We start from the raw sequence: 15,927 nt of genomic DNA on the forward strand, positions 1-15,927 counted from the left end.
AGGTAATTAGGTTAAGTACTATAATCAAATGAAGGGTATCATATATGTTATGTACAGAGTATTATAATGTTGACTGTTAGGGGTACGCATGAAATCAAGGCCGGCCCTCAAATTCCGTCGGCTTATATGTTGTCGCCACTAACATTATTGTTAATTCATTAATTAAGTTTAGCTTAGCTAATTAGGTTTAAAAGTTGCAAACGTCATGTAATGGGATCCTAAATTTTGGGGGGACCATCTAAAAGGTTGTGTATATACCCCCGATTTGGGAGGCCATACCCCCTTAATGGCCTTTATAATCTGGTCAATTAGTGCCTAATTATTGATTTTATTGCAATTTGTCATATAATTTGTGTGACCTTTTGGTTGAAATTGAGTTATAGCTCACTAAAGAATCATGTTTAATAAAGTTCTGCCAATGATCTTAAACTTATTATAATTGCTACAGATTTATAAAGTGATGCACTACTTTGCAGTATTGTTTCATTATCATTAGATGATGTGAATTTCAATATAAAATTTTTTGTTGAAATGTCAAGTCAAGCAACAAACTTACAAAAGTTGAATCAAATGTATGGGATGTCAAGAAACAAGTATTTTAAACAAAAGGGTAAATAATCACATGTTAAGGATTTAACTCCTAACCCAAATTATATACTACCTTAGTTAACTTTTAGTTGCAACTTTGGAATATTTAATATCTCACAAATAATACCCAAAGTTGCAACTAAAACACGGAGGTAGTACAAATATGATTAATTTTTTTGTGATCCTATATACCAAGGACTGACTATATAATACCCCGTGTTGGACTAGCTATCTTATAGTCAAGCTCGAGTGAGCTAGGTGTAGGGCTAGATAAGGGAGAGGGAGCCTCATGCTTCTTTCTATGAAGCTCCAAGGGAATGTCCATTCCTCCCAAGCTAGGTTCCTCCATATTCCAAGTTTGATAGACCAACCAAATGACACGGAGTAGGTTCTAAAGCGGGTTTTACTAAAGTCAAAAAATATTTGTGGAAAGTTAATTATATGTTCAACTCTACATGTTAGCAAGTTGGAAGAATCCCCATCCCTAGTAAGGAAAGTCAAACTGTGAAGAATAAAACTCAAGAACAAAGTCCTATACACAACTTGTGATTACATAGATTGGTTAGATCATGCTCAGTTCTGAAATAATTATGCATTTGAACTATTGTCCAAATTAACCTCAGTAGTTGAATGTGTAGCTCGCGAACATACAAAAACAGAAAGGTTTCAGAATTTTATCGGCTGGCTTAAGAAAAATGTCAAAATGTATACAATCAGGTCGTAACTGACAAGGCAAAGACAGATGGAAAAACAGACTTAAATCTACACAAGGGGGAAAAACAGACTTAAATCTACACAAGGGTAACTAGATTACAGAGGGGGCCAGGAAACAAATTATTACACAATCCAAGCCACATAGCGTCATGAAAAAGGGAGTCACAAGCATGTAACACTAACATCATACAAAATTGCCAATAGCAGCTACAAAGAGAATCTCCTGTTATACCTTATCTAAAGCTACAAGTTAATTAACAAGCAGGCTGTACAAAACCCATGCATAAAATCTACTCATACCTTTCTTGCCATTCAGGATGATCTCAATATCACCATTTAGGACACAATCATTCAGGTTGTAGTCCGGAAATTATTTGCCTTTACGACGCTTCTGTGTTCCAGCACAGTCGGAGCAATACCATTTCCCCTTTGGCTTCTCTTTTAAACCAACACATCCAAAATGGAACCATTCGATCCTGCACTGCAAGAACAACATAATGGCCATGGTTAGAACATAGTTACGAATAAAATGGGGTGATGATAATTTAAATAAACAACTTACATCAGGATTATCACATGCAACCATCTCGCCATAGCTGACTTGATTACATAGACAATAAGTGGGTTCATTAGGATCAACTGGTATATCCAAGTCCATGCTTGGTGGATTTGCAGGAGCTGTGGCAGCGGCTGCTGCAGCAGCAGCAAGACGTGTTCTGCAACAACAAAAAGTCATATTCAATGGTAAAACTTCCCACAAACATAAAAATAAAAATAAAAAAATATTAAAAAGCAATCCTCACAAAAAACAAGCAACAAAACACAAGTGGCTTAGGTGATTAGCAGAAATATTATATTTCTTTCTTTACAAGGGAAAAAAAAAAAAAAAAAAAAAAAAAAAAAAAAAAAAAAAAAAAAAACTGTTTCTGAACAATAGTTCATATAGGGAGCAAGAAAAAAGGATTTGGAAAACCAACTAAGTGCAAGTGCTGATGATCCAGAAAAACTGGTGATCAATTAACTAAAAAGGTAACTAAAGCAAGATAAATTGAACATTTACTAAGTGCAAGTAGTATACTTTTTACGTCCCCCTCTTCCACCTTCACTGCTTCTTCCAGTTTTTGTGCTACCATCACCACTTGCATCGGATGAAGCAGGAGCAGATGCAAGCTCTTTCTCTGAGAAAAGCAAGGTCATTTTTGTAAAAACAAGTGGAATAGTTCCACAGATGCTGCAGTTACCAGGTCTACTAAGGGAGAAAAAGAAAAGGTAAAAGTCAGAATACCTCGTCGATTCTCCTCCTCAGATGTCTTCAGATACTGGTCAAGCTGTTGAATGTGTGCATCCACCTTTGTTAACAAATTCAACATCGCAAAATAAAGGGAAAAAATTAGCGGGAAAAACAAAAAACTTCCAAAAATTATAATGACGGAAAGTTTATAGCATTGATCCTAACATGACTACAGATAACAAAGTGTCTTTTCTATCTTGATTCATGATCTTTTGCGTCAGCTGAAGGCTGGAGCACATGGTGACAGCAATTGGCCCTTTCTCAGACGAATGCATTGTCAACTATTTCTAAAAAGGAGAGAAAATGTGAAGCTTATATGGTACAAGATGTTAGCAGCTTGCCAGCTTTTAATAACTCTTTGAAGATGTAAGATCATGTAAAAGGAGACTGCATGAAAAGAGTATGCCAAAAGAACCAAGGTAATCAGGAAAGACTTGTTCGAGTTGTTCCTTCTAAAGCTTATTCAAGATACAGGTTTTGATAGTAAACTGTACCCCTCAGTAGTTGACTCCCCAAGCAGTGAGGTCCCTCATATTTTTTTCCTTAATTTGGATTTTTTTTTTTATTATTTTATTTGGTGGCATGTGCTTCTTCCTCTTCACCCTCCAGCAAATCCAGTTCGCGCATAGTGCCTCTACCTTCATGAATATCAAATGCTTGAAACAGTTCTCATTGCACGAAAGGTCCCAAGATGGATAAATGTCGCTGTAGTTACCAAATTTTTATTTTCAAAGTATCAAAATATATTCACTAGTTTCAAATTTTCTATTTTCAAGAAAAGTATCATTATGACACTGAAAGTGCCTGCTGAATCCAGCTGTGATGTGTAGTGTTCCTAAATGAGATCACTAGTGCTAGAAGCTAGCAAATCCCTTTTTTTTTTTTTTGGGAGGGCATGACAATTAAGTTCCCCTAGAATGAAATTTAAGAAATGAGTCAAACATGATATTGATAAACTGCGCAGCTTCAATCATTTGAAGGAAATAGGGAAAGTAGATATAAGCCATACCAAATCATATGCCTGGACAGCCAAAGCAACCTTTTCATCAGCAATCCTGACACTGTGCTTCTGCTCATCAAGTGCTTCATCTGAGAATCTGATGCCGGATGACTCTGGTGTAATAGAACCAGATAGCAATCTCTGCTTAATATCTTCTATTTCTTGCTCGCAGCGCTGTTCATTCTGCCGCAGAATGCCTGTCAAGACAATACCAACGACCATGATGCCCCCACCCAAAAAAATAGAAAGCAGTTCAGGTTGGGAACATTTTCTCTAAGATAAAACAAGAGCAGAGAGAGATAACTTGAGCAATCGCTATAGTAGGGAAAAGGAAGTGATAATTTCAAAGTCTAGAAGCTTGTTTTTTTTTAAAGACATGCATAAAAATAAGAGCAGAGACAACTAACTGCAGCAAGTAATGAAGAAAGGAAAAGGAAGTAATAAAATCAAAAGTCTGAAAGTAAGAATATCAAAACACAATTACTAACAAACCTTGTAAACTTTTGTCAAGATCGCGTAGCAATGCATATTTCCTCTGCAGGATATTTGGAAGCAACTCAAGATCTGCATAAAGTCAACATACAAAACCATTAGAACGTGGATTAATAATAGAAACTCTATCAAAAACAATTTCCCTGCTGTGACATGAGTAAAGAAACTTCTACATCCTCTATAATTTCATGACAAAGTAAAAACCTGAAAGTCCCAATCTAAACACAAAAACAAGAATTGTTGAACACAATTTCAGTATAAATGTTTGTCAAATTCATAAGATACACAAAAAATGTCTTACACATGAAAAACTGAGAAATCATATGTTCGCCAAATGATCGAGATAAAGATAAACTACTTAAACATTCAGCTTATGAAAATCTATAATATCCTACCTCCAAGCTCAACAACTAATATGAATTGCCTACACTGTCAACAAGCAATGTCGCTAAACAAATACGATTGCTGGACACAAATGCACGGACATAATATGCCAAATCATTGAGTTCTTTGCAATAATTGTAGCGTAAATCATACATAATGCTGCTCCACAACACCTTTTGACAACGCTTATGGATTAGATTTTCATTCTTATTTCGCAAAATCCTATCGACAAATAATGCTTAATACCCACTAACCACGACCCTTCACCCCCATCCCCCCCAAATTTCCCAGAATTTATCTAATTCAGCTATGTCCTAATTTTGGGCTACCAGTGAAACTATCATGACAACAATTTCTGACAGTGGTCAGTTCAATGTTCCGCAATTACTTACTTGTAAAAATTTACAAATTAACCATTAAAAAAATCAAACGGAACTTTAAAAACCATCATATAATTGAAAATGTCGGCTTTTAGGGTTTTTGTTATGCAAAAATCACCTTTCAATTCTATCAATTTCGAGCAAGGATGAAGAGAATTAGACATAATTATGAACAATTTACAACAAATCAACCAGAAATCAAAGATAAGTTACGAATTAAGGGATTTTCAGGCATTTATTAATCAAATCATAAAAAATTAGGGTTTGATACAAGAGATTAAACTTTTTAAATGAATCATTGTGCAAAAATCTAAAAACTTACTGGCTTGAAATTCGTCGAGAAAAGACGTCATCGGAAAAATTAGGTTTTATTCCCGCCAGGATTAATAGCTCAGGTACGAGGTTATAGGATCGTATTCTGCAAATTAACGATGGCGGGTTAATTTCAAGGTTCCTTTTTTTTTTTTTTCCCCCTCTTAACAGGTTCGGTTTAACGGGTGCGGTAAACAGAAGCTGCAAGTTTTGCAACCTCACGTCCTCACGTAGTCACGTATGAATTGGATACTTAGATGAGAGGTGTCAAAAGCATACCCGACTCGATTCAATCCAAAACTGATTCAGATTTGGACTCACGTGGACATAATAATTTAATATGACTTAACTTTAAAAATTTACCCGACACGACCTGATCATATCCGATCCGATCCGATCATCCGAATTAACACCCCTATTTGGATATGATTATATGAGACTTATGAGTTATGTGAACTTATGACTTTAGCTTGGTTGATTAGTTATTCAAAGATGTTGTGTTCATTCAAAAAAAAAAAAAAAAAAAAAAAAAAAGGTGTTGTGTTGTGTCGTAATTTTTAAAAAGACGGTTTATTAATATTCGGAGTAAAATGTGTAAATCAAATTTTATTTTTTTATAATATATATCTTGATTGATTTCTTTCTTATGTGTAGCAATTTGTTTGGATTAGGAACCAAATCACTTTTTTCAATATGTTTATGAAAATCTGATTTGATTTTGTAATGTGATCAAACTTGATTCTTTGTAGAAATCCCGTGAGATCTTTAGATAAGATGGTACTTGCAGCTTTGCAAGTGCTGCAACTTCCCTCTTAGTTTATAAGAGCTGAAGATAATATTTTTCTTAGTGGAAAAAAATGCTTTCATAAAAAATCCAACATATTGAGTGTTGAGGAAAAAAAAAAAAGAAATTAATAGAAAAGAAATTGAAAGAAAAACAAAGTTAGAGGCTTCCAATTGTGGTCTTTGTGTGTTGCACACGAGTAATTATAGCCCACTATCAGGTATGGTCCATACAAAATACTTTTTAGTGTTTTTGTTTATACATTTATTATTGATAAATATACTATTATTGCTGATTTTATGTTATTATATATACGGAGAAATGTGAATATTAAATACGAGTTTATCGTCACTAAGAGAGAGTCCCACTTTGCAAGTCTAAGGAGGTCTCCCTCACATGTAACATTTTATGGGGCCATATTCCATTTTTTTCACTCCTCACATAATTAAGTTGGCCCAGTGTACTCACTAATTAAGCCATTAAATGTCCCAAACTGTGGAACTTGGCTTTGATAATTGATACCATGTTAACTGCGGGCCTTAGTTGCAACCATCACAGAAAAAGAGAGTTCATTTTACAAGGCCAAAGAGGTTTCATTGCAAAACCATATAACAATTAGCCTAAAAAATTTAAGATGCATAGCTGTTTAACTCCATTTTTTTCTTCAATATGAAACACTTATATGTAATTGTCAAGGAAATTTATTTCAAAAAGTAATGTAAGTAATTACTTTAGTGATTGGTGAGTATGTAGTGACTATTGAGTAAAGACATTGAATAATGAGCTTTGTCAATATCCCCTCTTGCATGTGTATGACTCATTATAACAGCACAAAAATGTCGATATAAACTATGGTATTTTGGCTTAACAAGGCTAAAAAAAAAATAAAAATTGTAGGGTTACCAAAAAAAATGGGGTTACAAGAATTTCTTCACATGAATGAAGGAGATGGAGAGATTAGCTATTCTCAGAATTCTTTTGTCCAGGTAATATTAAAACCATATGGTATAATTTTATTTCTAAGTTTCATTTATTGAAATTATGAACATGAATTTTAACCCTCTAATTTATTTTTTTTTAAATCTAAATTTAATTTTATTGATTTGTTAATAACAGAAGGCAGCGAGTTTAATGGGCCAACCTATGCTAGAGAGAGCAATTCAATCTGTAATTACAGAAGTAAAAAGCCCAAGTAAGGTTATTAAAGTAGCTGATTTGGGCTGTGGAGTTGGCCCAGTACCATTAGCTGTTGTAAAATTGGTGATAGAAAATGTGCAAAAGAAATGCGAGGAATTGAAGTGGAAAGACAATGATATACCTGAAATTATTGTGTTTTTAAATGATCTTCCTTCAAATGATTTTAGCTTTCTGTTTAAAGAATTGTTGAATATGGATTTACTAAAGAAAAAAGAGGGTGTACCCTTGTGTTATTTAATGACTACTCCTGGATCCTACTACGGTAGACTTTTTCCTAAGAATGTCTTGCATTTCGTTCATGCAAATTACACCCTTCACTGGTTGTCCCAGGTATTTTATCTCATTCGGACTTATTTATTTTCGTGATGACTCTTTGATTATCGAGTTATTTACCCTTGACCTATGTATGTACTACCTTCGTTAACTTTTATTTGTAATTTTTGAGTATTATTTGTGAGATATAAAATATTCTAAAATTGCAAATAAAAGTTAACGGAGGTAGTACTATATTACTAATATGATTGATGTGTGAAGGCACCATCTGAGCTCTATAGTGAAGAAGGCATACCAATAAATAAGGGGAACGTCTACATAACCGAGTCAAGTCCTAAGATTGTTGCAAAAGCTTACATGTCTCAATTTCAACAAGACTTTACTAAGTTCCTCATTTGTCGTTCTGAGGAAGTTTATTCTAATGGTCGTATGCTTTTGACACTCCGAGGTAGGCCAACTTCCTCCGATGCAGTGACATGGCAGCCGTGGGAACTCGAAATAATGGCTCAAGCCATCACTAAGCTCGTTTCACAGGTAATTTTTGCCTAATTACATCATACGGAGTATATATAGAACTAAAATGTTGTATTTGAAGATGCGATTTTACTAGCTTAGTTGGTAAAGTACATGTGAGTTACCTAAGTCTAGTAATCAAATTCTGTTTACTAATTACACGTCAATTTTTGTTACAAAGTATAAAAATAATTATTGAAACATATATCTTAATAGGGTTTGATCAAGGAAGAAAAGCTAGACACATTCGATTTCCCATATTTTGGGCCTAACGAAGATGACATTGAAAGCATAGTGCATAAAGAAGGGTCATTTGTTATTGAGAATGTGAATACAATGGCGCAGCATGTTGCACATGAAATAGAAGACAATTCGGAAAGAGCAAAAGTCGTAAGCAAATTCGTGAGATCCTTTACTGAATCCTTGATTTCGCGTCATTTTGGAGAAGATGTGTTGGAGCCATTGTATGAGAAATTTACACAATTTACTTGTGAGCATCTAGCTAAAGGAAAGCCTATTGAGCACCACAGCGTTATCATATTGCTTAAGAAAATTTAGAACATTAAACTTGTTTCATGTGTAACAAGCAATAAAAAGACAAGCCAAGCACAAGCAAAATTATGTACTCTTATGTACAACTTTGTGGAGGAACTCCATACTCTCATATGGAACTTTAGATTCAATAATTAAGGGATTGTTCGATGTTATTGTATGTCAATTAATTTATGTTTATCGTTTTACTTTGTAATAAATAAAAATGTTACTTCTATGTGCAGTGGTAATATTTTATGCTTTGAAAGCTTATGGTTCCAAAAACAAAACAAAAAAAATTATGTTTTTCCAAGAACTTATTTCCAGTAGGCTTTTCAAAAGTACTAGATGAAAGATGAGAGATATTCATTGAAAACCAGCTTATGTCTCGATTTTAAAATGCAGCTTATGTATATATTAAGGTATATTTTAAGTATTTGGTAAACAAGGACTATATTTAAGAAGCTAAAAAGAAAATATCGAGAATAAGTTAACATTAATTACACCGATTTATAGTGATTTTGTCATGAATTTTCAACATAAATTCTATTTTAGAAAATTTATTTAATGCTTACATAAAACTCTAAGGAAAAATTGCCCGCAATATTCCGACCTTTTAGCCATTCGCTGAAAATAATCCCACCTATGGATTATTTTTAAATAATTCCACTGTTATACCCACTCCGCTATAAATGGTCCCAACCGGTCATGTAGCCTGTTATAACAAGTTACTTGACACGTGTCGCCATGTTATTTGTCAAAAAAATAAAATTAAAATAAATTAAATTTAAAAAAAGTTAAATGTTTTTTAAGAAAAACTAAAAAAAATAAATAAAAAATAAAAACCACCACCAGCCCAAGCCTTCCCCGCCACCCCCTGACACCTCATCCCGTAGCACCGGTCACCCAGACCCCCGACCCTGGCGTCGGCGGTGCCTTGAACCCCCTCCCCTAAACAACCCGCCTCCCTCCATCACATAACCACCGTCTCCTTCCCTCACGACAGCAGTCACAACACCAATCTCCGTCGCGAAATCACCAGCCCCCAACTCCAGCGTCAGCGCCGTCGGCCACCAACAACTCGATCTGTCCACCCTCTCCCTCCCCCTAAACCGCCGACTCGTGGTCCCCTTACCCTGAAACCACCAACCACCCTCGAAAACCTGTTCCCCCGTCCCGATCCCAGTCACGATCCCCATCCCCGTCCAAATTCCGGTCGTTCCTCCCTTTGTCCATCCCGATTCCAGCCTCTCTCCCCTAGTCTCCTTCACGCGATTCCGGCCTCTCTCTCTCTCCTACCTCCGTCGCGATTTCGGCCTCTCTTTCCTTCCTCCGTCGCGGTGGTTTCATATGTGGGTGCGGTTCTAGGGTTTAGGTTTGGTGGTGGTGGGTATGGTGGTGGCTGAATTGGTGTTGCTCAGGGGGTGGTGGTGATTTTTTACTTTTTTATTTATTTTTTAGACTAATCAATAAGTGACACGTGTAAATTCTACTTAAAAAAAAATTACCTGCTCAACCGGTTCCAAGTAAAATGGGATCATTTATAGCGGGGTAGGTATAAAGGTGAGATTATTTAAAAATAATCCATAGATGGGATTATTTTCAGCAGACGACCAAAAAGTCGGATTATTGCAGGCAATTTTTCCAAACTCTAATGGCTACACATATCATTACGCATATTTTAATAGTAATAAAAATTGAAAAATAGTATGCAAAAGTCTAAAAATTAGAAATCTAAAATTGGGCCTAAGCAAAGCCCAATATGCATTGGGCTTCCATATTCAAAGGCCGTCAAAATGCTAAGTTCTGGAATTTACTAGAAAATCCTACACTTATCTCCATCACTCTGTATTCTTCTTTCACCTCTGTTTTTTTCCCGCCATCATTAAGAAACCGCAATTTTCTAAAAACGAATAACTCAGAATGTTCTAGATACTACCATTATCACCCCTCACTTTCTATAAATTCCCATTCTCATGTTCCCATCATCATCAACAAAACAAACTTCTTAATTCTCCTTGCAAATCAAGACTATCAATCTCACAATAAATCAAACACTCATACAAAACCAAAATCAATCAAAAATGTCGCTGGTTCCAAGCTTTTTCGGAAACCGACGAAGCAATGTCTTCGACCCATTTTCTCTCGATTTATTCGACCCTTTCCATGATTTTCCCTTCAACAACACCACCTCTCGATCACTCACCTCCACCGGTGGCGACACCGACATCGCTGCGTTTGTGAACACCCGAATTGACTGGAAAGAGACTCCGGAGGCCCATGTATTCAAGGCGGATTTACCCGGGTTGAAGAAGGAGGAGGTCAAGGTTGAGGTGGAAGACGGAAAGGTGCTCCAGATCAGCGGTGAGAGAAACAGAGAGCAGGTAAAGAATGACAAGTGGCACCGTGTCGAGCGGAGTTCTGGAAAGTTCTTAAGGAGGTTTAGGCTGCCGGAGAATGCGAAGATGGATGAGATCAAAGCGAATATGGAGAATGGTGTTCTTACTGTCAGTGTGCCTAAAGCTGAGGAGAAGAAGCCTCAAGTTAAGTCTATTCACATTTCTGCTGCTTAAATGGGGCTTAATTAAGATTATTATGATATAAACATATAAAATGAGTGATTAATGATGTAATCTTCTTATATTTGTATGTTACTCTGTAATTATAATGTGTTTAAACACTTTAATTATCATTTTCATTTGCGTATTCGTAAGTGGATATCTTTGTAAGAAATTACAAGTAATTGAACATTGAAGTAATCAATATAAATGAAAAATTCTTGTTAAATCTTTTTGTATAGTTGTGTCAATTGTGTGTGCAAATGTGCATAACCGAAATTCTGTGCTAAGGTTGAGGGGTATAATTGTTGAGGCCTTTCAAATAGAGGTTGATGAGGTATGAGTAAATGTACAACGAGGGTCGAGGGGTATAATACGTATATATATTCTGAATTTAGGACAGTATTATTGGGTGATCATTAGTACCACTGAATAATTAGATAATACCATTGAAAATTGAGTGATAATATTTATGTAAATAGTGGTATTATATTTATTTACAACCTGGAGGGGCGGTCTGTAAACGTCTCATAATTTGACAACGAAAAAAAAAATACTTAAACACATTATTATTATTAGGAAAAATTGATAAAATTAATCCCAACTTTCACCCATTCGCTTTTTTTAATCCCAACTATCGTTTATTATTTAATAATCCCAATTTTCATATGTGTTCGCTTTTTTTGGGTCAAATTGACTGGTGACCGGTTGGAACAGTCAAGGGAATTAATTTCCCTCCTAATCTATGCTAACTTAACTCCTCTCAACTACCCATTAATTTTCTCTCTCCCCGCCATTACTCCCCTGCTTCAATTAATTTTTTTTCAACCATTTTCGTACTGGAGCTGACACCATCATCTGTAATTGGCAAAATTGGCAAGCTTTGTAGAGTAAATTGGCAAGAATCGTGCAAGGGTATTGGAGTTTCAATCAGATCTAAGGTACCCAATTAATCTTAAATCAAAACTCGTGGATTTAATTGTGTGAAGACCTTGCTTAACTGACGAATTATGCATAATTGAAGTTGATTAGTGACTGTAATTGCTTTTTAATGACATAAAAAATTGTCTTTTTTGGTTGATATGTGTTAATTGTTCGTGTTTTTTATTTTGAATTTTGTGGTGGTTTTTTTTTATTGAATTTGCGTGAAACCCTAGATTCGTGTTTGTTGATTAATTGGTTGTATTATATGAATGGTTGTTGAGTTGTGTTTGAAAACATAGGATTATGGGTAGAAATAGGAAGATGAAAAGTCCTTTTGACACTGTGACCTTGAAGTTTTGGCATGGTGGACAATTCAAGCATATTGCAAATGGCCATTTAGTCTACGAGGGTGGGAGTGGTAGTAATAAACAAGTTGACCCAAATGAGATATGTTATTGGGATCTTATGTTGCTGGCAAGGGAAGTATCACAGGGGAAAACAGTTGAGGGGGTGTGTTACCTAGTTCCTGGACTAAGTATGGAGTGTGGGCTTAGGAGGGTGCTTAATGATAAAGATACCATGGAATTAATCAAGTTAGCTGACAAATATAGGTGTGTTGAGGTGTATGCTATTCATGTGGCTGAGTCACCAAACTTGGAACCAAGTGAAGAACCAATTGTTGAAACATCAATTTCAAACTTCACTAATTGAAAATGAGCCCCCTGGCAGTGAGTTACTTACCCAACAAACATTATCCAATAAGTTACCCTTGAAAACAAAACCCACCAAGTTACCAACTAAAAGGGCCCCACCAAAAAAACATGTTTCCCCAGTGAGATTTAGTCCAAGAAAGAAACCTCTTTCAATTGAAAAAGAGGCATCTGCCAGGTCATCCCACAACAAAGATTCCCCCATTTCAGCAGCTGTCAAAGAGCATGTGAATCCTATTTCTTTAAGTACAACTTGTCAAACCAACACACAATCCTTATCCAAACCCAGATCTACTTGTGCTGAACCTTCTTGTATTATATCTTCTTCACAAAATGACCCTAGTCACACAAATACTTTTGATTGGGAAGATGATAGACCTGAGAGTCCCATCCCTTTAAATGATCTTATTCCTGATTTTGGTGATAGTAGTGATGACTCAGACCCATCTTATGAACCTGAAAGTAGGAAAGGGAAGTCAATTATAGATAAAGATGCTGATGGAGCTGTTTATAGTGATAGTGAATCTGATGATGTTTTAAAGGGTGAAGCTGAGGGTGGTGAAGTGTTAGCTGATGAAGTGTTGGATGCTGGGTTTGAGCTCACAGATCTGCAATTAGAGGGTGAGGAATATGAGCAACAATTAAATCAAGAGTTAGTGTTTGAGTAAGATAATAGTGATGATGAGTATAATACAGCTAGGGAAAGAGTTCAGCTTTGCAACACTCAGTTGTCACAAAAGGCTCAACAACTGCAATTAAGTGCAACACAAGGTCAATTAGGGTCTCAAGACCAGACTGTAACTGATCAACCAGCAGGTGGGACCTCAGAACCAGCCCCTTATCAGAGTGATTATGAAGATAGTTTAGAGGAAAATGACACACCACCTGTTAGTGGAGATGAGGGTGTGGTAGTTGGTAGGAGAGAAAGAAAGTCTTTGTTAGTAAGTCCACAAACAGATTTTTCACAATTCAAGTGGAGGGTTGGACAGAAGTTTGCTAATAGAGAAAACTTTAAAGAAGCAGTTGCCAAATATGCTGTGTTTCAAGGTAGGAATGTGGGGTACATTAGCAGCAACAAAAAGAGAGGACAGAGGTTAGCAGTCAGGTGCATAAAGGGATGCCCTTTTTATGTTTATGCATCTTGGGATACTAGAAGGGCAACACTGGTGGTTAAAAGGGTGTGTGGTGATCATAGCTGCCATAGGAATATGAACAGAAATAGGCAACTTAAAGCAAGTTGGGTTGCTAAGCAATTCTTGGATGTGTTTAAAACAAGACCTCACTGGCCTGCACAAGAAATTGTGGATTGCATCAGGAAGGCATATAAGATTTTGTTGAAAAGAGACTTTGCTTACAAAGTAAAGTATGCTGCTCACAAGCTTCTACATGGGTCAATGCATGACCATTATAACAAGGTTGGGGGTTATTTAACAGCTGTGAAAGCATGTAGTCCTGCAACAGAGTGTATACTTGTAAGTGACACCTCAAAGCATCCACCAGTATTTCAAAGACTCTTCATATGCTTTGAGGGTTTGCAGAAAGGGTGGAAGGAGGGATGCAGGAAGGTGTTGTGTGTTGATGTCTGCTTTCTTAAGACCTTCCTTGGTGGACAACTTTTGTCTGATGTAGGAAGGGACTCAAACGACCAAATGTATCCTGTGTCTTGGGCCATAGTGGAAGGTGAGAACAATAGTTACTGGGAGTGGTTTTTCACTCAATTTCAATCATGTTTGGAGTTAGGGCAGGGGGATGACATAGCCATCATTTCTGATGAGCATCAGATCAGAAGTGCCCTTATGTAGAGATTAGTCAAGAAAAGACAAGAGATGGAGAATTGTGGCTCTGTCCTTTGTCCTAGGATTCAAGCTAAGTTGGACAAAGAGAAAGAGAAGGCATCCAATTGTGAAGTTCAACCATCATCCAACCACCTGTTCAATGTGACTTACTATTTTGATCAATTAGTGGTTGACTTGGAAGCAAGGTCCTGCACTTGCAGGAAGTGGGAAATGCCGAGAATCCCTTGCTGCCACTCAATTGCATGCATATTTTTCCAAAATAGGCAAGCTGAAGATTTTGTGGACCCCTGCTATAGAAGAGATACATATCTGAAGGCATATGCAGATGAGAATGCTTAATATGTGGCATTGTTAATTGTGTGTTAATTGTGTACGTTCTTTACATAATATTTGAACTTGGATCTTTTTTTTTTGTAGGATCAATTCCTCCAGTGGAAGGGCAAAGGCATTGGCCTCAAGTTGCTTGCCCCTTAGATCCACCTCCTATTAAAATAGGGCCAGGTCGACCTAGAAAGAATCGGATCAAGGATCCATTTGAACACCCAAAAAAGCCTGGACATTTAACCAAGTCAGGTGTAGAGATGACTTGCAGTCTTTGTTCAGTGAAAGGCCACAACAAGCGAAACTGCCCTAATAAAGACAATGCACCTCCAAGAGAACCACTAGCAAAAAAGGCAAGGGGAAGGCCAAGGAAGGATGCCCAACCACCTGCACATACAGTAACCACATCAACTGCTGCTCCTGCACATCATGCAGCAAGTGCTCAACCAACACAATTAGGAAGAGGTGGAAGAAGTATTAGAGGAGGTAGGGGGTCAAGGGGGGGTGGGAGATCTGCACGTGGAGGTGGGACAGCAGGACAGGGAAGAGGAAGGGGCAAGGGAAAGGTATTAATATCTCATCTTGAATTTGGCTGTATTTATTTTTTCAATTCTCTGCTACTGTCTAATGCTTATGGTAATAATTTTCAGCTGCCAAAGGGAGTTGGGGTTTTATTTTCAGCAGATGGTTCTGTTGTGACAGCTAGAAGGGGGAGAGGCAGGCCAAGATCAACCCAGTTGCAGCAACCTGGTGTCATCAGCCAATCCAGCCAAGCATCTACTGTTATTCAGCAAACTCAGTGAATATGTGGAACACCTAATGCTAATTATATGTACTAGTGATTGGTGTTTTGAATAGCCTTTTAAATTTAGTATTTAGAACCTTGCTTTGAATTTCATTTTGTTTGATTTGCAATGTCAGCATTCAAGACATGTATGTAACTTGGATTACATTTGAACTTATTATGACAAGCACAAAGCTTTTGATAGATTTGCTTTATTTCTAAGATGCACATGAACACAAATGAAAACACATCAAGGATTTCAATGGATTTCAATAGCTCCTTTATTTACTCATTGGACATTAGTTAGTGGTCACTTATTTAGTTAACAAAAACTTTAAAAAAAATCCGGTGTACAATAATTATTGTACATCCATT

General features: G+C 36.5%; 4 protein-coding genes across 4 annotated transcripts; 3 read left to right on the plus strand and 1 right to left on the minus strand.

Moving 5' to 3' along the window:
• Positions 1-1,236: 1,236 nt before the first annotated feature.
• LOC110733410 (PHD finger protein ING1-like) lies at positions 1,237-5,380 on the minus strand. The gene is made up of 7 exons (XM_021913454.1): positions 5,172-5,380; positions 4,086-4,157; positions 3,603-3,790; positions 2,588-2,651; positions 2,381-2,480; positions 1,865-2,018; positions 1,237-1,783 (listed from the first exon to the last, which is right to left on the minus strand). Exons 1-7 carry the CDS (start codon positions 5,200-5,202, stop codon positions 1,673-1,675), a joined length of 720 nt encoding a protein of 239 aa, XP_021769146.1. The 5' UTR covers positions 5,203-5,380; the 3' UTR covers positions 1,237-1,672.
• Positions 5,381-6,752: 1,372 nt separating this feature from the next.
• On the plus strand, positions 6,753-8,695 carry LOC110733260 (caffeine synthase 1-like). The gene is made up of 4 exons (XM_021913275.1): positions 6,753-6,931; positions 7,062-7,472; positions 7,677-7,949; positions 8,145-8,695. The coding sequence occupies exons 1-4, from the start codon at positions 6,797-6,799 to the stop codon at positions 8,484-8,486; spliced, it is 1,161 nt and encodes a 386-aa protein (XP_021768967.1). The 5' UTR covers positions 6,753-6,796; the 3' UTR covers positions 8,487-8,695.
• A 1,612-nt stretch (positions 8,696-10,307) lies between these two features.
• Positions 10,308-11,157, plus strand: LOC110733411 (17.8 kDa class I heat shock protein-like). The gene has a single exon (XM_021913455.1). It carries the CDS (start codon positions 10,544-10,546, stop codon positions 11,030-11,032), a length of 489 nt encoding a protein of 162 aa, XP_021769147.1. The 5' UTR covers positions 10,308-10,543; the 3' UTR covers positions 11,033-11,157.
• Positions 11,158-14,727: 3,570 nt separating this feature from the next.
• Positions 14,728-15,772, plus strand: LOC110733261 (5E5 antigen-like). The gene is made up of 2 exons (XM_021913277.1): positions 14,728-15,334; positions 15,419-15,772. The coding sequence occupies exons 1-2, from the start codon at positions 15,029-15,031 to the stop codon at positions 15,569-15,571; spliced, it is 459 nt and encodes a 152-aa protein (XP_021768969.1). The 5' UTR covers positions 14,728-15,028; the 3' UTR covers positions 15,572-15,772.
• Positions 15,773-15,927: the final 155 nt, after the last annotated feature.

The sequence above is a fragment of the Chenopodium quinoa genome, unplaced genomic scaffold (assembly GCF_001683475.1).
Source record: "Chenopodium quinoa cultivar QQ74 unplaced genomic scaffold, ASM168347v1, whole genome shotgun sequence".
In the NCBI taxonomy this organism is placed as follows: Eukaryota; Viridiplantae; Streptophyta; class Magnoliopsida; order Caryophyllales; family Amaranthaceae; genus Chenopodium; species Chenopodium quinoa.

Coding starts and splice junctions, on each gene's coding strand:
- LOC110733410 (XM_021913454.1), bottom strand. CDS start 5,202: ATGACGTCTTTTCTCGACGAATTTCAAGCCA. Junction 4,158..5,171: donor TCTCGACGAATTTCAAGCCA/GTAAGTTTTTAG, acceptor GACTTTATGCAG/ATCTTGAGTTGCTTCCAAAT. Junction 2,652..3,602: donor CTGTCCAGGCATATGATTTG/GTATGGCTTATA, acceptor TTGTTAACAAAG/GTGGATGCACACATTCAACA.
- LOC110733260 (XM_021913275.1), top strand. CDS start 6,797: ATGGTATTTTGGCTTAACAAGGCTAAAAAAAAAATAAAAATTGTAGGG. Junction 6,932..7,061: donor CTCAGAATTCTTTTGTCCAG/GTAATATTAAAA, acceptor TGTTAATAACAG/AAGGCAGCGAGTTTAATGGG. Junction 7,473..7,676: donor CCCTTCACTGGTTGTCCCAG/GTATTTTATCTC, acceptor TGATGTGTGAAG/GCACCATCTGAGCTCTATAG.
- LOC110733411 (XM_021913455.1), top strand. CDS start 10,544: ATGTCGCTGGTTCCAAGCTTTTTCGGAAACCGACGAAGCAATGTCTTC.
- LOC110733261 (XM_021913277.1), top strand. CDS start 15,029: ATGACTTGCAGTCTTTGTTCAGTGAAAGGCCACAACAAGCGAAACTGC. Junction 15,335..15,418: donor GAGGAAGGGGCAAGGGAAAG/GTATTAATATCT, acceptor AATAATTTTCAG/CTGCCAAAGGGAGTTGGGGT.